Source organism: Asterias amurensis, chromosome 15 (genome assembly GCF_032118995.1).
Source record: "Asterias amurensis chromosome 15, ASM3211899v1".
NCBI classification, from domain to species: Eukaryota; Metazoa; Echinodermata; class Asteroidea; order Forcipulatida; family Asteriidae; genus Asterias; species Asterias amurensis.
The window spans coordinates 17,416,347-17,434,344 of NC_092662.1; the positions used below are offsets into that span (position 1 = coordinate 17,416,347).

At 39.0% G+C, this 17,998-nt stretch overlaps 3 protein-coding genes across 3 annotated transcripts; 1 reads left to right on the top strand and 2 right to left on the bottom strand.

The window, feature by feature from the left end:
- Position 1: 1 nt before the first annotated feature.
- LOC139948319 (sulfiredoxin-1-like) lies at positions 2–2,731 on the bottom strand. Its single transcript, XM_071946434.1, has 3 exons — positions 2,581–2,731; positions 1,431–1,652; positions 2–222 (listed from the first exon to the last, which is right to left on the bottom strand). Exons 1-3 carry the CDS (start codon positions 2,680–2,682, stop codon positions 13–15), a joined length of 534 nt encoding a protein of 177 aa, XP_071802535.1. The 5' UTR covers positions 2,683–2,731; the 3' UTR covers positions 2–12.
- A 337-nt stretch (positions 2,732–3,068) lies between these two features.
- LOC139948321 (medium-chain specific acyl-CoA dehydrogenase, mitochondrial-like) lies at positions 3,069–11,999 on the top strand. Its single transcript, XM_071946436.1, has 11 exons — positions 3,069–3,168; positions 4,088–4,196; positions 4,900–4,997; positions 5,720–5,789; positions 6,459–6,559; positions 7,344–7,424; positions 7,921–8,160; positions 8,982–9,122; positions 9,518–9,613; positions 10,158–10,406; positions 10,929–11,999. Exons 1-11 carry the CDS (start codon positions 3,133–3,135, stop codon positions 11,007–11,009), a joined length of 1,302 nt encoding a protein of 433 aa, XP_071802537.1. The 5' UTR covers positions 3,069–3,132; the 3' UTR covers positions 11,010–11,999.
- A 755-nt stretch (positions 12,000–12,754) lies between these two features.
- Positions 12,755–17,906, bottom strand: LOC139948320 (uncharacterized). The gene is made up of 7 exons (XM_071946435.1): positions 17,759–17,906; positions 16,543–17,285; positions 15,914–16,106; positions 15,424–15,512; positions 14,832–15,026; positions 14,346–14,415; positions 12,755–14,255 (listed from the first exon to the last, which is right to left on the bottom strand). The coding sequence occupies exons 1-7, from the start codon at positions 17,837–17,839 to the stop codon at positions 14,097–14,099; spliced, it is 1,530 nt and encodes a 509-aa protein (XP_071802536.1). The 5' UTR covers positions 17,840–17,906; the 3' UTR covers positions 12,755–14,096.
- Between the last annotated feature and the right edge of the window lie 92 nt (positions 17,907–17,998).

Sequence of the window (17,998 nt, forward strand, 5' to 3'; positions counted from 1 at the left end):
AGCAAGCGTCTACTATAGTAAATCGGGAGTAGACGCACCTAGATAGTTTCTTAAATCGGTGACAGTGGATCGTATAATTTTACAAGGAATTGTTTGTAATTGAAGTCTTGTGTATGCCGCATAGCGATGACATCCCCCAAATGAGTAGTAGTAATCTCCGCCTTGTCTTCCAGTAATCCATAAAATATCAATAGGAGGGACTTGATCTCTTTTCTCTGGATCCTAAATTGGAAACATAACAGGACATTTCATATTTATAAGGCGCTATTCCGTCAAGATCACAGGACTTTAACTTCACTCTTTAAGGGGCACAACAACTTTCCTCCGGTGAGGGGCAGTCACTCTTTGAGGACAATTTAAATTTGTATTGGAACTTTGCAAAGTGCACCACAGCAAAAGCACAGGGCACCACAGCAATTGCTGTGGGTGCTGTGGGTTATTTTGAGGCCTTAGCTCCTTATTTTTTTAAATATTATTTTTGGTTATGCAAGTTGCCCAAAACAAGGCTAAAAGCCACTCTAGGTTAAGGGCAACAAGGAAGAAAACATAGACATGCAGAAACTCAGTGGAGCTGAAGGTAGGATATGACATTACTCTTCATAGCGCACTTGAAAGCAATTAACATGGAAAAAGGCGAGTCTTTAGAACTTTATGAAAAGTAGTTAGAGTAACAGATTCCCTAATGACAGTAGGGAGATTGTTCCAAAGCATTGGCCCAGCTACCCTTTTTTACCTAGAACTTTGTTTACTTGGGGAACATTTAAGTGATGTCAAGTGTGGAACAAGGAAATCGTGGAGGAGTGTAATATGACAGTATAGTGGAAATATATCAAGGAGTAGTTTTGTTCTATAAGCTTTAAAAACAAGAAGAGCAATCTTAAATGGATTCGTTCTCGAATCGGTAGCCAATGAAGTTCCATCAGTGATGGAAGAGAAAAAATGTAAAAAGGTTTAAAAGCACTGGACACATTTGGTAATTACTCAAAATGTATAAGCATAAAAATGTACTTGATAATGAGCAACAGAGAGCTGTTGATAAAAACATTGTGAGGAACTCCCTCTGAAGTAACGTAGTGTGAAAAGGAGGTAATTTCTCACTCAAATATTTGAATCTTAGGGCTTCAGACCTGAAGTCTTTCTCAGGCATCTGAATCACACAAATTTGTTCAACAAGGTGAGGGTGCTCTATGAAGTATTAGTATTTTCGTCAGCACAGTTTTTTCTCATCGGCGTTCTGTCACTTTTGATGGTGGATTAAAAAGGCTCCTTTAGAAGTCTTATTGAAGCAACAAAAAACGCAGATGATAAATCTGTGCAGACGATTGGCCTAATCCGTACTTTTTAGAGCGCCCTCACACGTTAAAAAATATGGCGGGTTGGGATTCCCATCAATGGGCAGAATGAAAGAGTCTGTCGCCATTTCTCAATACCTTTATTGTTTCCATGAGTGAAATGACTTTCGGTTCATCTAACTCTGATGGAAGGGGACGTATTAGATGCTTTATGGGGACATTATGTATCTCAGCAATATGTCCAGCGTGGATACTGGCGGTTCCCTTATCACTGCTTCCCTTCTCACTGGTTCCCGTCTCATCGGCCATCTCATTCAAACTTGCGGAAAGAAAGCCTGTAGTATAGGCACTGGACACACGCTGGAATTGAGAGAGAATAACATTCAAATTCAAGACTTGAGATGTTTTAATACGTACTAAAGCATGGTGTAACATAGACCAAGTAACTGGGGAGCTTTAATCCTTTTTTTTAAATTTTTCGTTACCGGTCGTACGCAATTTGTCATTATCGATCGCTAGTAAGACTAATAACAAATTTCACCAAAAAAAAGAACACAGTGCCCCAGTTACTAGGTCCAGGTGTACTAGACTTCACTGTTTGTATGCAACTGGAACTAATAGACACTTCCCATTAAGAATGTAAATTGTTACATTTTGGTTGGCAAAATAAGGGAACATCGCACTGTTTTGTACACGGCTAATGGGTGCGTGACGCAGACGCGATTGTGCGTCTGCTTAGTGCACAACTCTATGGCGTTTGCCAACCAACAGGGTCTGTACGCATGCGTGAATGTGATTAGCATATTTCACGGGAAGGGTCCATTGAGGTTCGCTCCGCTATCGCCTCCACGATAGCGGATCGAACCTCTTATACTTATAGTTCTTCGAAGTTCTAGGACTAGGAGTATTAAGTTGGGACGAGATCTATCAATATCATCTACTTCTAAGTTCTAGATAGATAGAATTAGATTTAAAAGGTTTTTTTTATTTATACAACAAAATTAATTAAGAAAACATGAAACTTATACACTAAATTGCAATAAATGTTGCAAAATATAAACCAAATTAAAGCATTTTTAATAAGCATTATTTTTTATATATAGGGATATATCTCTATAAAAATACTGCTTATAAGAAAAGAAAAAAACTAAAAGTGCCCCTTCCCCCTTAGCTTATAGCCCTGCTATATGATCGCAGACTCCCTACTAAACCGTCGGTAGGACCACTGCTGTGCCAATTATTTCTTTCATTTGATTTGTAGTACTAGTGTCGTCTACATACAACTTACCCAGACTTGTCCACACAGCAAAGTTAAACCAAAATATGTAAGGAATATTTTTGGAAGAAATTCAGATTTAAGAATCTTTGAAAAAAGTCCCCAAATTGACATATTTCGCTATTTTGTTCAACAACAAAATGCAGACGACATTGACTTGTCTTGCATCGTAGGAAGTTCTGTCGCTGTCAAGAATTGCGATTGATTTAGCTACAAAATATCCTACCTATACTGTAGAATATTCGCCGACCCGTTCCCACGACAAATCTTTGAGGAAAGTTTTCCGGGCCCTTTTTTCAAGTAAGTTTCTATTATATTCAATTATATGTGAAGAGGGGATGGCAATTACAAATAAACAAACAATCAAGGATGCTTTTTGTGTGTGAAAATTTGATGTAATATGCTGAAGTTAAACAAATATGGCACGATGAGGTCGATCACTTTTGAGCACGAGGTTGATTCATAATCGAACGTTAGATGCGGATACCCTTTCGAGAACTCCGTAGTTTCATTTTATAAAAAGTCAGTCGTTCTCGTTGATTTGGGTGCGACGGAGTGTGCAAAATGGCTTTACGGGTAACTCTAAATCATGCGTTAAAGGTAAGTTTTGATTGCTCTGTCTGTACAAATTGTGGTAATTTTAGTTTTAATGACAATGTTAAAATAAAGGATTGTGAAGTAAAACTATAATGTAAAACTACATGACAATTTACATTATTATGTAATGAAAATTCACACTCTGTGAGTGCATGGACTCGGAGGTGATTCTGTGACTGTGTCAACTCGACCTTTATGGTAGCCCACCTTGTTGAGCTGTTAATGGCTCCGCTTTTAACATCGGTCTCATCACTGTCACCGTAATGGTGACAGTGATGAGACTGATGTTAAAAGCGGAGCCATGAGACCGATGTTAAAAGCGGAGCCATTATTAACAGCTCAACAAGGTGGGCTACCTTTATGCCAGCTGTGCGTTTCTGAAACATTACATGGATGATGGTTTAACAAGTAAGCAAGGGGCGGTGCGGTATAAACCCCGTCCATGTTGCCATCCGGTAGACCGTCCATGGGACAAGTCGACCATTTTTATTATGTAACAAACCTGGACCTAAAACACTAAACAGTACTTGAATTTGAAAGTAAAACAGCTGAGTGTAATTTTGAAAATAAATTCAGAAGAAAATGTCTGAGCCAATGTTAACCTTTTTATATAAATAATGTTATTATTATTTAATGTAACTTTAAGTGTTCACAGTTCCTGTTAACTTTTTTAAATAGTTAAAAAAAATAAAAAGAACAAGTTATAATCATCTCCCTTTGTAGATTTTTTAAAATAACTTAACTAGTCCCTAGCCTAGCTAGCTAGAGTTGCGATAACGTAAGAGGAGGGTAATACGTTATCGCAACTAAGCTAGCTAGAGACTTGTTGTAGCATAGTCTAGAATTTGTTTCAGGGTAGTTGTAGTGGCGAAATCTTTCTCTATTTATTAACTTACATTTTTTTATGTTAACTTTTATACAGGCCCTTACCAAGTCCAACCAGGTTCCTCGTTCATCAAGGGTGTTTTCTCGAAGTCGTTCATCTGAACCAGATCCCGAGTCTGCAGTCCAAAGACCTGGTCTAGCATTTGGTACGACCAGAGTTCAATGTCATTAAAAGCTATTCAGAAGGAAATTATGCTCAGCTAACATATAGTATTAATGCGTTGTGACTTTGACCACGTGAGGGCGCTCTCTTTGGTATTTTCATCACTTCTGTGGGCATTGTGTCAAGTGTGTTGCTCCATAGTTTGAAGTTGCTTTAGTCTTGTTGTCCGTGAAGGCTACAATGTCTGTGGCTATGAATAAATATACCCCCTAGAAGTGATACAAGTAATTTTGAGAGCGCCCTCACACGGTCAAAAATACAATGCAGTAAATAAAGCAAAAAGTAGTTGGGAAGCAGCCATTGAGATGAATTGGCCCTTTGGGATTTGAAGAGACTACCTTAAGTACTTGTGTGTGAAATTGGGATTGATGTCAAACCTAAGGCTGTATCTGAATCGAGGCTTTAACTATGCACATGGCTATGGCTAGATTCTCACATCATCCTGCATTGAAGTATAGGATGGTCTTAGCAAAACCCTTAGCCACAGCTGCAGCCGCTAATTCATATACAGCCTAAATGACAATTTAACATAGCATTTTGATTAATTTTACATCTTCTTTGGATAGATTTTGCTATCAGTAAACACAATCTAGCCGATTATTTTTGGCCACTTATTATATAGTCGGGTGAATAATTAATTGGTTAATGGATTTATAATATTTCTTTCTTTCTTTTTGTTGGACTAGAATTAAGTGATGAGCAGAAAGAATACCAAGAGTTGGCTCGTAAGTTCACCAAGGAAGAAATCATTCCAAAGGCTGCTGAACATGACAAGACTGGAGAGGTAACTTAATTTATTAACTGATAGAGGAACTGTTTTAAACCTTTGTGTCTCTTGCCAATTTTTCATTCTTATGTTTCTTTTTTGCTGGTTAAGTTTATTATTTGCCTTTTTACTTATTCTGCGTCCCTGCTTTTTAATTATCTTTCTGTTTTTGTCTTAATGTTCTTAATGTCTTTATAGATTTATTGTAAATAATTATAGATTTTTAATATATGGCCAGGGATATTGGAATTGAAGGCCTTCGGGCTACAGTTTTTAGGTAAACTTGTTTAATTCCAGGCATATGTCCCTGGCTTTTGTTTTGTACTGTTTATGTTTGTACTTTGTTTGGGTGGGTTTGGGTTTGAACCCCGGTCATGAAACCTGCGTCCTTGAGCAAGATACTTTACTATGATTGCTTCTCATCACCCAGGGGGGTATATGTGGGTACCTGCGAGGGTATAGGATGATATTGTGAATGAAAAAACCACTGGAGCGCCATGGCATCCCTGTGCTGTATTCTCCCCAGGGAGCTAAGAAAGATTAAAGGAATGTTATTGGCCAGGGCACTCGTGTAAAGCGCATTGATACGGTTATTCTAAAATGGGCTATATAACAACTACTTGTTAATACAAAATGTCTATATCTAGTCACATCACCAACCAATAAAATCTCAATCAATCAAATCTAATCACATCAATTTTAAATGGATAGATGACTTGATTGATTTCTTTTCTGAGCAGTACCCAGTGGAGATCATCAAGAAGGCATTTGATCTCGGATTGATGAATTCACACATTCCGGCTTCAGTTGGTGAGTTCTGATAGTATAGTTACCAAGCAATCTATTTCAGGGCTCGAATTTGGGGGGGGGGAATCCAAAAGACCGCCAGGCTTGAATCATTAAACATATACCAGAATTTTGTGTACAAGACAAGAATTGAACAGAGTAAGAAAAAATATCTATACAGTTTAACAATTGAACTGTTTGAATTAAACAAAAAAATAAGACATGAAAGTTTGCTGCCATGGGGAGTTGCATTGTGTAAATACGCCCTTCAGACTACTGTACCAATATTGAAATCTGAAACTTTATCAGAGTCAAGAAATTGCAATTGGAAAAACCACATAGCGTTACCATTGCTTTATTTTGATTATCACAACGTAAATAATAGTAAAACAAACTTGCACAATTTCCTACAGAGACAAATCTGATTTTGATTATCTTCAGTAAAAAGAGGTCAACCTAGTTTCAGGCCTGGAATTTCATCTTTGAGAGGGCAAGGCCATTTTCTTTTTGCAAAAGGCACTTCCATTGGACATTCTTAAAGTCAATGGAGAACTTTTGAAGGGGAACCAAGGCCAACACCAGGGACAACGGAGGTAATGGCCTCTCTGACCCGCGTAGAATTCCAGATATTAAGTTTGCTGGAAATTGTTACAGGTATTGATTGATGTATTAAACTTTGATTGAACAATACAGGTGGACTTGGTCTGGGTATTCTAGACTCATGTATAATTGCTGAAGAGTTTGCCTATGGATGTACAGGGATCCAGACAGCCATAGAAGCCAACTCCTTAGGGGTGAGTACGGGGCTTAAGGTTACATAGATTGACCCTAAGTGCAAGACAGTCTTAATTGTAAAGCAAAGTGTGATGTCACACTCACTAGGCAGACATGATTGCCTTCATTAATATTCTTAATCCCGATGCAAATTTCCATCTACTTTAGTCTGATTTCTGACTTTCTTTTTTCCCTGTTGGAAAAAATCTGAAAATTTGTGATAAAAAAACCTGAAAGGCATATAAGAGTCTATTGCATGTGTACATGCAGGTCAGACATTGTACTGAATCAAATAATCCAACTTGTTTCCAAGGACCATATATCATCCCTGCACTAGGGTTGTCAGTATTATTTCTCAGATTGCGAAGCAAGCTTCGCACTCTCAAGCTTTGGGCTTGCAAGCTTTTTTGCTTTGCAGTCACAGTTCAGTTTTTTTTTCAACAACCTTTCACATCCTTTGCCATGGGAAGGAGTCCAGAACACCATGCTGCTGACATCAAGCTTGGGTGTCTGTCAGGCCTGATACTTCACGGAGGCAACAGGGGAAATTGCCTCCATGCCCCCTGGTCCATGCCTTGGTCCCCTTAAGTTGCTTTAGTAGAAATTTACAATTTCCTCATAGGATGACCATTACAAAGTAGGAAATGCCTTAGTGCCCTTGCACTTTCAAAAATAAAGCATACAGGCATGGTCTGTGACAGTGATCTGCAAATCTTTGGTCTGGTCTGCAAATCTTTGTCTCAAAAGCCGTAAGAAAATTGTTGATTTGAATCACTGATCAGATTGATTTAATTGATGTTTCAGCAAATGCCGGTAATCATTGGCGGAAATAAAGAACAACAGAAGAAGTACCTTGGTCGGATGGTGGAGGAACCTCTGATGTGTGTAAGTACTTTGATTTAGGAAAAAAAATAGTATGCTGTTGGAAATGTAAAAATTAATTAATGGCCTCCAGTTTTGACATTAGACTTTTATCATGCTGCGACCGTCTGGCTTAAGAAATGGTACATTCATTCAAGTCTTTAAGTATCATGTCTGTACAACGAACTAGGACATAACTCTTAAACTGGCTTTAATGTGTAATGTGAGTTTTAGAACGTCAAATGATTGATCTCGCTTAAAGGTACTTGACACCTTTGATAATGGTCAAAGACCAGTTTTCATCTAAGTTGTAAGAGAAAAATGAAAGAAAAACAACACAGAATCAAGTTGTGTGAAATAAACATTGACATGAATTGATTGATTTGAATCGAGTTACGACCTTGTTGCACTGACTCAACGATATTGTAAACTTTCCTGCAGAAATCATTCCACGACAGTGTGCAAAGAAAATGTGACCTTAATTTTTTTAATTTGTTAATTTTGTTAATTTGATTTGAAGGCCTACTGCGTGACAGAGCCAGGGGCAGGCTCTGACGTTGCTGGTCTGCGAACCCGCGCCGAGAAGAAGGGTGACGAATACATCCTGAATGGTGGCAAGATGTGGATCACCAATGGCGGGCATGCTAACTGGTACTTTGTCTTGGCTCGTACGGATCCCGATCCTAAAGCATCCACGGCTAAGGCCTTCACTGGATTCATTGTGGACAGAGACAGTCCTGGTGTGATTGTTGGCAGGAAGGTATGACTAAATAAACAGGGATGTGGTTTCTCCGCTTTTAACTTGAAATGGGGGGGGGGGCGTTTGAAGGGGGAAAAAATACAAACTTATAACTAAGATCAAATTCATGGGAACATGGGCCCATTTCAATAAATAATAAAGCTAAATAGAGCTGCTTAAGCAGAAAGTGTTGCTTAACAATTTTCTGTTAAGCAGAATTGAGCAGGATACCAGTCACAAATTGTGTATATGGCATGGTAGTTAAGTTGGTAACCATGTTCTGGTTTGCACAATTTTGCTTTTTTGTGCTTAAGAAGCTCTATGGAATTGGGGCCTGAAGATAAAACCATATGGAACACCCTAGAATGCAGAGTAGGGTTTAAACACAAGATAACTTAATGTAGGCAGGCGTCACACTCGCAAGCTTTCACGCTTTGCGCTCATAGGTCAGGGTGTTTCTTTCAATGGCCTCTTACATCCCTCCATTTGAAGGGTTCAGAGGTCACATTGAGTCACGTGATGCACTCATTTCTCATTAGGTAGAGTCCTCATAACTTCATAGTTGAATTACTTTTATTTTTCTGCTTTTTAAAGACTCCATTCAGTAATTTGTAGTTCAAATTTAAGAATGTTTTTATTTGCAAACTGTTTCCATCTTGAATATGTAGGCAGTTTTTGGGTGCTGTATAGATACTTAGTATTAGTGTTATTGTAACTATTAATAATACTTAAACCTCTTCACATCAAAAAAAAAAAAAAATCTGGGCCCACTTTAAATTACATTTGATTTATAAGTATCCTTTGGAAGAAGTTACTACGACGTTGTATTTGATTTTTCCTAGGAGTGGAACATGGGTCAAAGGGCGTCAGACACACGAGGCATTACATTTGAAGATGTGAGAGTACCAAAAGAGAATGTCTTAATTGGAGAAGGTATGGGTTTCAAGATCGCAATGGGAGCATTTGACAAGACCAGACCACCGGTAAGAAAGTTTCCCATTAAAGATCTACTTGAACAAAAGTGATCTTTGCTGAAATTCATTTAAGTTTTCCATTAGAGATATACTTGAACGAAAGTGATCTTTGCTGAAATTCATTTAGTATGTTTTCAATCATAAAGGAAGTAGAGTTTACTTGAGACCAAACAGATTTTAATTGTGTTAAAAAACAATTATTTTGAATACCCATCTCCGGTGCGTTTCAGAAAGATTTGTGAAACGCCCTATGTTGTCATCACTCATGTTATGTCATATATGGCTGTTTTGTTGCAGCATGAAGGTATAACAAAGCAAACTCCCACACATGATGTAAAAGTATTGTCGTTTTAACGCACGTCTATGTTTACCCCACCCCAACCCCAACCCCCTCCCATCTTCAGGTTGCTGCAGGAGCTACTGGTCTCGCACAGAGAGCCTTTGATGAAGCCACCAAGTACTCAATGGAAAGAAAGACGTTCGGAAAACACATCTGTGAGGTACACAATTTTTTCTTGTTTTCCTTTTTTTTTTTTCTCTTTATTTTTTTGAGAATTAGCACTATTAAGTTTCCATTTATTGCAAACACCACTGCAAACACACATTAAATGACAATAATAACATTAAGAAAACTGGAGCTAAACGAACCCAGTACAATTAGTTGTTTAATAAATTTCAGAACAATCATTTGGAAAATTGAAATTCTTACTCTTACGTGCCTGAGGCTGTGGGTGTTTTGGTACAAACTGCGTTCGTCTGTTAGGGTCTATAATATAAGAGTCAAGTTAAACAGGCAACTTGGTGGAAACTTAATGCACTGGAGACACTACAGTAGCACAAGAGAGAGTATCTAACAATGCCAAAGTGTCGCTGAAAAAAAATTTGGAAAACAAAGAGTTGTTTTTTTCCTCTTTTTAGAGATTGCCTGGAATTGTTTGCCTTTAAATTGCCACATGAAGTGGTTCGGTTGATTTTATATCATTAAAAGGACATAATAAGAATCTAATATATGTTGAGTTTTTGTTTGCTTTTTATCTCCCTTAGCACCAAGCTGTTGCCTTCATCTTAGCTGACATGGCAATCGGCATTGAGACGGCACGCCTGATGACTCATAGAGCAGCCTGGGAGACCGACCAGGGAAAACGCAACACGTATTACGCATCCATTGCTAAGGCATTAGCAGCTGATGTAGCTAACAAGTGCGCTACAGATGCTGTACAGGTGTTTGGCGGGAATGGCTTCAATACAGAGTATCCAGTCGAGAAACTGATGAGGGATGCTAAGATCTATCAGGTATGTTATCGGTCAGGCACTTGATGCGAAAAAAGATTGAAACGTAGGCAAGCGTCCACAATCCAGTGGATCACCAGAATGTTCTACTAGACTGCCACATTGTGACAAACTACTGGAATTTTCCTACAAAAGAGTTAGTATCTCGAACGCTCAAATGACACAGACCAGCCGATATATGCCCACTGGAACAGTGCACACTGATGATGCCAAAGCTTCTAAACCTCTTGAATCAAACATCGGGCCCAATTTCATAGAGCTGCTCATCCAAGCACAATAATAAGCTAAGCAAAATTGTGCTTACATGAATAAGTCCACCAGCCAAAACATCATGTCCCATGTACAATTTTTGGCCGGTAACCTGCTCATTATTACTAAGCAGGGATTTATTGAGCAGTATTTTCTGCCTAGGCAGCTCTATCAAATCGGCCCCTTGGAGGTACTGTGTCTAAAATAAGAGTGAACCCAAGCCCACTAGTGCCAGCTAATTTTCATAAATTTGAACTGATTTTTCTTTGCATTCAGATCTACGAGGGTACAGCCCAGATTCAGCGCGTCATTATTTCCAGAGAGGTGCTGACAAAGGCTAAACAGATGATGGGATAGATTGGTTGGCTGACCCACAACAGATGAGGTCTCTGTGCTACATTCTCTGCCCACTAACACGACTAAATGACCAAAACGACCATCCAGGAGTGTGAGAGAGAGATGCGGAATGAGCCATTAACAGGTTTTTTTTTAATGTTTAACCCCAACAGTCCCAATGCCTCATAATTCCTATCTAGGAAGTTGTCTGACTATGTAGGAATTCGTGCTGCAGGCCCAACTAACAATTTGTTGGCTCAGGACTATAAGTTCTTTAGTGTAGTTTGTAATGATTTCATAAAATTGCTTTTGCATATTTTGGAGCTCATGTAAACAGAGTTTATTAATCAAGAGTGGTCTACAAAGTAATTGTTGGCAAAAAGAAACATTCAGTTTCTAAGAAAAATATTGACTTGTATATTTTGATTTATTTTTTCAAACTTATACACATTTATTCACTTAGCGACCTTTAGATTATGAAATTACAATTAACGACCTTTAAGCTCTGAGCCAATGAATTGATGATCATTTGAACAGGCATACCAATCTCATCCGAGGCAAAACACAAGGTGTTGATTGTTGAGGTACCAAAGAGTAGAGGAGCTTTGAAGGGTTATGTGAGGGTCTTAGCCAATAGACATCAGTAGGAATAGTATCGAGATCCTTAAAAATCCCTTTCAGGAAGTTTTGTGACTTTGACTTTGAAGGAGCTAGACTGCAGTTCCATTTCAAAAGCAAGGGCCCAATTTCTTGGTACTGCTTGCTGTGGAACTTGGGGCTTAGAAAGACACATTTTACAGGGTGCCGTAAGCACAGAATTGTTATTTGTGACTGGTTGCCTGATGATGTTTTTTATACCAAATTTGTATCACACTGCAGAATCAATCAGGGATCCAATCATTATTGGTTTTCAGTACATCCCTACCAGGGGTTACTGGCAGAGGTATCGATACAGTGCACTGCCAATGGTAGCGAGGTTAAGATTGTCCAATTTTAAACACGTTTTTACTATTTAAACAAAAAGGCAAATGAGCAATGCAAGTTAAATGATTTTCCAGACACTGTGTGGTTATTAGAGGTTTGCACGACTTGGACGAAAACACTTAACTTATCTCTAAATTTATTTGGCTGCTTGATTTTGTTTGATTTATTTTATTTTATTTTATAACTAATTGAGGAATATTATTCAGTGTACTTTAAGCTTTCAGACTGTGTGATAACATTAATAATTTTGGGAATTTTCTTGAAGGGATTTTTTCAACAGTTTTTATTTTATTTTAAGTATAAAGTATTCATATTTGAAGTGGACAAAACTGTATCATACAAATGTTGCTGCCAACAACTTTGGTATTTGTTTTATTCACTTTAAATAAAAGCTGTGGAGCAGAAGGAATTTACACAAATTTGAATCGACAAGTTGTCCTCAATTTGTAAATAATTAACTGGACACTTTGTATTATGCTACTGCTGGTTTATTTCAGTGCAGGTTTTTAAATATCTCCCAAATCCAGCAAAAACAATAAAAATACTGTGAAGAAGCCGTAAGGTAATATGTCGAACTGAGGTAACATTTCAAAATAATTTGTAGAAAAAAAAAAGCAAAATTGTTGATGATAAATGGAGGTGTACAGGATTTTATTTTTTTTCATTTTAGTTATTTATTTCTTACCACACATTAGCTGTCACTTTGGAGTTTTTACCACAAAAGGGAATACAAGGGTTTGCAATACAATAATTATATTTTTGATTTGTGATAAGAGTATAGTTTTCACTCTAGGGTAAATTTAGAGCCTCTGTGTCCCATATCCAATGAGGCCAAAGGCCGAGTGGGATATGGAATGCAGATGCATTTTATTTTTTCCAAACTATTATACGGGATACATGATGTGTGTTCCTAGACTTTATGACTCGTAGTCACCTGTAATACATCAGTGCAGCGTACATTGCATCAAAGAGCAGCACAAGTAAATCTTGCAACATTCTTTAGTTTCTTAGCACCAGTACTGGAAGATGGAAGATATATAAATCAAGATGATCACAGAGAATTACAGTTCTAACCTTAAAATTGTTCCTGTTCACAACATATCTATTACACAGCAGTACTCTGTAAACAAAGACCTAATTTGCCTTTTGATCACCAAATTTGCCTGCATTGGTATAAAAGGCATCGCGATTTTAAACACATGTGTTTTATTAATTAAGAGCTAGATGTAAAGCTTAATTGGTGTAACTCTTGTTAACCGATGTAAACCACTTCACTCTTGATGTAGGGTCTGTTGTCCACAGCGGAAAATGTGGCATATCTCATATGGTAAGTTGATTGCCTTTTGTGTGGATGTGCACAGCAGATACAGACAACTGTCTGCTCTGCTCAGCATTCCCCTTGTTCTGTAAATCCTCGCATATGACACCACAAGTCCAAACAGTCCCCACCGAGGCCATAGAAAACCTATCATTGACCTTGGCGCTGGCGGCAAATGCAAGGGGTATTATGTTTATCCTAAAGCAATGCTGAAAACCAGAGCCCAATTTCATAGAGCTGTTTAATCACAAAAAATACCCAAGCACAATAAAATATTGGTTATCCGAACTACCATGTCACATGTACAATTTATGACTGGTATCCTGCTCATTTCTGCTTAGCAGACAATTGTTGAGTAATATTTTCTGCTTAACCAGCTCTATGAAATTGGGCCCAGGCTACATCCAGAAGCCTGGTCGCCCTGTACCCCCCACCCCCCTCATCCCACCCCAATGGTACCCCAATGAGCTGCCTTCTTTTTACCTCTAGTCGAGGGCGCCTACCCAAATACGTCATGCGCACAAGTTCTATTGAATAATAAACAACAATGTAGCTAAATTGTATCAAACACAACCACACATGACTTCTTTGTATCTGAAGTTACATGTCCGAGTTATCTGATTCCATACATGGTTTTCCTCTACCGTTTAGATTTCAAACAAACTTTCCGATGTTGAATGCAGCTAAAGTCAAGCAAGAACTGAGACCCAGTCCTGAAAGACTTTGATAATGACCTTCAGAGATGGATAAACTACTCCATATACAGCGAGAACAATCTACATGATGTATTAAGCAGGTAGGGTTTTTTATAGTTTGCTGGGGTTCGTCTTGTGTTGGACGAAGGCGAGAGGCTTGGATACCATACAGTCGGGCGACAAGGCGGGGTTGCGGACTACGCCCAACGCGATGCCAATACGTACAGCCAGGGATGGAGACCTCACCTTATCCGATGGGTTGGGCATAACCTGTCGATGTTGAAAGAGAAAAAACAAATTTAATAAAGTGTTTGATTTCACAATTGAAGATAATCTGATAAAATTTCACTGGAAATGTACCTTGTCAAGTTTATGTCGATGAATGAGACCGTCAGTACCAACATCAAAAGTAGAGAATGCATCAAAATATCTAAGAAAAGAGAAAAAAAATGATGTGAAATACATAAAGAGTCGAGTAGACTCCAGTTTTGACATTGGTGGTAACAATTGGAAAGAATTGAAGTTTATTTGTTGAAATGATCTTCCCGTTCGAGGGAACTCGGCAAAGTTCCACAAGGGGATAAAATGCCAAGCTAGCAACAGCTAATCTCTCTCTTAAAAACGATGGTTTAACGTCTACGATCAAGAAGTTGTGATTCAGTATTCCCTAGACAACAATCCTTATTCTAATCATTGTGAAATCAGTCGTTAGCTCGGTAGAGTTCGAACCCACAACCTTGTGATTGCAAATCCTGCAGTCTAACAACTGACCACTAAGTTCTCCATTATTGTCGGTTCACTTTTTCCTTCTTGGAATTCTGATAAATGGACTTCCGAGCGACTAACCTGTGAGGGTGATTTCGACGCCAAGGTCTGATGATGTAGCTATGAAGTGGTACTCCCTTGATCCTCCATCTTGCCTGGATCTGATCCTGATCTAGATCAGCGGTGATTCGTAACACCTCCATGCTTGATCCTGTCATGTAAGTGGTTCCGAGGCTCTTCATGGACTGGAGGCAAGCCTTGTAGGCCGGCAGCCCTCTGTGAGTTGGTGGGAAAAAAATGTTTAAAAGCTCTGACCCGCTACTCGTGTACATCCATTTTCATAAAGTAGGATTTGAAACTTTGCATGGCGGCAGTATAATTAAGAAAGGTTTGTGGCAGGCCTGTATGCTTTGTTTTTGAAAGGGCAAAGGCACCAAGGCATTTTCTCTCTGGTAAAGGGCACCCTAAGAGGAAATTGTAAATTTCTACTGGAGCATTTCAAGGGCACCAAAGCAATGACCAGGGCATGGAGGCAATTGTGGTTATACCATGTTAATATCTCTTTTGAGTAGTGTTGGTTCTAAAAACCACAATTTATTTTCCAGAACCAACACTATTGAAAGGAGATAAGTATTTGTTGATTCTATTTTGAAGGAACAACAAAACAAATCACCTTGTCTTGATTCTCAGAATTCTGTTGTCGAATTCTACAGTGTCTGCGTACATACTGAAGTCATGAGGTTCCTGTAGGAAGTTGGGCAGCTGAAAGAAACAGATGTAAGATCAAAAAGTGAATGTGTAAAGACACATCAAGAAAAGCAAATATTCAATCAAGCTTTAAGAAGCACAAAATTGTTTGGTCGAGAGATTACACGCCTCAAAATGTAAAGAGGAGTCACCCAGGGGCCCTGGGGTCAATTTCACCAAGATAGTCCTAAACTTAGTGCTAGTCTTAGGTTCATTTGAGGGGTTACCGGTTATTAAAAACTTAAGGCTAGTCCTAAGTTAAGACGAGTAAGACTAGTCTAACTCTTTGTGAAATCAACCCCCAGGAATACTAGAGAGGTATGGACACAAGAAGTTTGCCGTTTATTCCTTTCAGAAAGGGCAAAAGGGAATCTGTTTGTGGAGAAAAATCCTGAACATTGACAGGACGGACTTACTTCATTGGACAGCCTCTCATGCATGACTAGAATCTGTTCCTTGCTGGGTCTACGGTTATTCTGATCAGGTGGGGTTAGAATATCTCCATAATTGGAGGGATGAACACCAGCAGTGGAATCTGAACGATCATTCGCCGAGGATTGAAGGTTCGGCTCTGGTACAGAGGCCACCATTGGAACATGGTACACTTTACTGAAAAAAGACCAAATATGAACCCTGAATTACAGCCTTCTATCCTGGAACTTTATCTTTGAGAGGGCAAGGCCATTTTCATTTAGAAGAGGGCACTTCCATTTGGAAATCTTAGTCCATGGGGAATTTGTGAAAGGGCACCAAGGCAAAGATCAGTGCAACAGAGGCCATGACCTCCACGTAATTTCATGCCAGGCCTTCATCAAACAAAACATTTTACTGTGGTGAATATCAACTATTGTATAAATCAAAGTGTAAATGTTTTTTAATTTCAAGTCTATTTTCTGGGGTTTTTTTTCGGGATTTTTATTTATTAATTTATGTATTTTCATTAAGGGGAGGGGGATTGCTGACTACAGATGAATTTGAGATATCTGTCAATTTGTTTTTGTTTTTGTTTTTAACCCTTGGGGGGGGGAGATATGGATTGGCTCACTTGAAATACAAATGCGCCCTCGCTTGACGTCCTGTGGCTTCCGGTAAACTTTGAAGTTTGAGTTTTTCGACAGAAGGAGCGTCTGGTTTGATAAACCTTGAGTTATTAAGCCTTGGATTTAAGAAGTCCCTTTTGATATTATATCGATTTAGTTTGTGTAGAGCATCAGTTGGGGCAGTGTGGACGAAATTATCAGAGCTGTGATTTGTGATTGGCTGGTTTCGAATGATGATGTCATCACTGCATTCTTTGCGTGGTTTGGCCGCCGTCTCAAGGACGCTCTGGACGTGCATGGTTGCCGAGAGTCTGCGTAGCGTCGCTGTGATGTCCCTCAGGCTGTCGTGGACTGGCAGTGTGGACGTCAACATTGACAGGACATGATTGATGGTGCTACCTTCAACCCGGACTAACACAGGCAGCTCTGCTTCTTTAATGTCTTCTTTCAATCCCTCCTGGTTTGAGATTGCTGATCCTTCAGAGGATTCTTGCAAGCACATGAGAGACGTCTCCCTCTTGTCCCAGTGCAAAGAGCGAGATCGGTGTTGGTTAAACAAAGCTTCTTGACTCATTGTCTCTTTGCTGATCATGGTTGGCCTCAGCTTTGAGAAGTAGATGTGCAAGGTGGAGTTTTTACCCCCTCTATTAAACGAAGACGTTCCATTTGCCCGACTGCTTCCCAGCTGGGATGTGAAGCACAACCCTCTGGAGATACACTTTCCTGTGCTGTGATGATACCCAAACTCCTTGTTGAAAAACAAAACATACCAAACAGTTATCAAGACAAGTCAAGCCACACACCACCAGCTAAAAATCTTCAATTCCATCCAATTCCAATGAATGGGGGCCCCGCAATGTGTATTTTTTGTAATCTCAACTCAACATTTTGTAGCTTGTTTCAACTTACTTACTATTAAATACTAATAATATCAATATAAACCACACAAAAAAAATATAAAAAAAATCAATTACTTACTAATACTAACAGTTTAATTAAACATCAATGTGTATGAGGCATAATGAGGGGTAGGCTAAGCCTTAAGGCAAAAGATCACATCCTTCCGCCCCTCACAGTCCGCCCCGCCTTCTTTTGCAATTGGTTTATTTACTTTCTTCCATATTCGCCGACATGCAAAAGCAAGGAACGTGTAAAGTTTAATTTCATTCATCATTCCGGACACATTGACATGAAATTTGTGTAATCGCTGAATGTACTTACAGCTGATGAGCAAAATCGTCTGACAAATGCCATAGTTGCCAATATCTGAAAGCGTCTTGCAGAATAAAAGCAAACAAGCATTTTAGTTCACCAAGTTTTAGAATCACATCGCTAAATGATCCCGGCGGTGTTTATGCGCGATTCCACAAAATTCTACACGGGCAAGATGAATAGCGCCCTCAAGAGTTTCAGGGTATGGACGCGGGGCCGGGCGCGAGTATTCTCCCCCTGTACTGCATG

Coding starts and splice junctions, on each gene's coding strand:
- LOC139948320 (XM_071946435.1), bottom strand. CDS start 17,839: ATGCTTGTTTGCTTTTATTCTGCAAGACGCTTTCAGATATTGGCAACT. Junction 16,107..16,542: donor AGGGCGCATTTGTATTTCAA/GTGAGCCAATCC, acceptor GTCTTTTTTCAG/TAAAGTGTACCATGTTCCAA. Junction 15,027..15,423: donor ATTCTGAGAATCAAGACAAG/GTGATTTGTTTT, acceptor ACCAACTCACAG/AGGGCTGCCGGCCTACAAGG.
- LOC139948319 (XM_071946434.1), bottom strand. CDS start 2,682: ATGTCAATTTGGGGACTTTTTTCAAAGATTCTTAAATCTGAATTTCTT. Junction 1,653..2,580: donor TGCTGTGTGGACAAGTCTGG/GTAAGTTGTATG, acceptor TCTCAATTCCAG/CGTGTGTCCAGTGCCTATAC. Junction 223..1,430: donor CACTCATGGAAACAATAAAG/GTATTGAGAAAT, acceptor TTTCCAATTTAG/GATCCAGAGAAAAGAGATCA.
- LOC139948321 (XM_071946436.1), top strand. CDS start 3,133: ATGGCTTTACGGGTAACTCTAAATCATGCGTTAAAG. Junction 3,169..4,087: donor CTCTAAATCATGCGTTAAAG/GTAAGTTTTGAT, acceptor ACTTTTATACAG/GCCCTTACCAAGTCCAACCA. Junction 5,790..6,458: donor ACACATTCCGGCTTCAGTTG/GTGAGTTCTGAT, acceptor TGAACAATACAG/GTGGACTTGGTCTGGGTATT.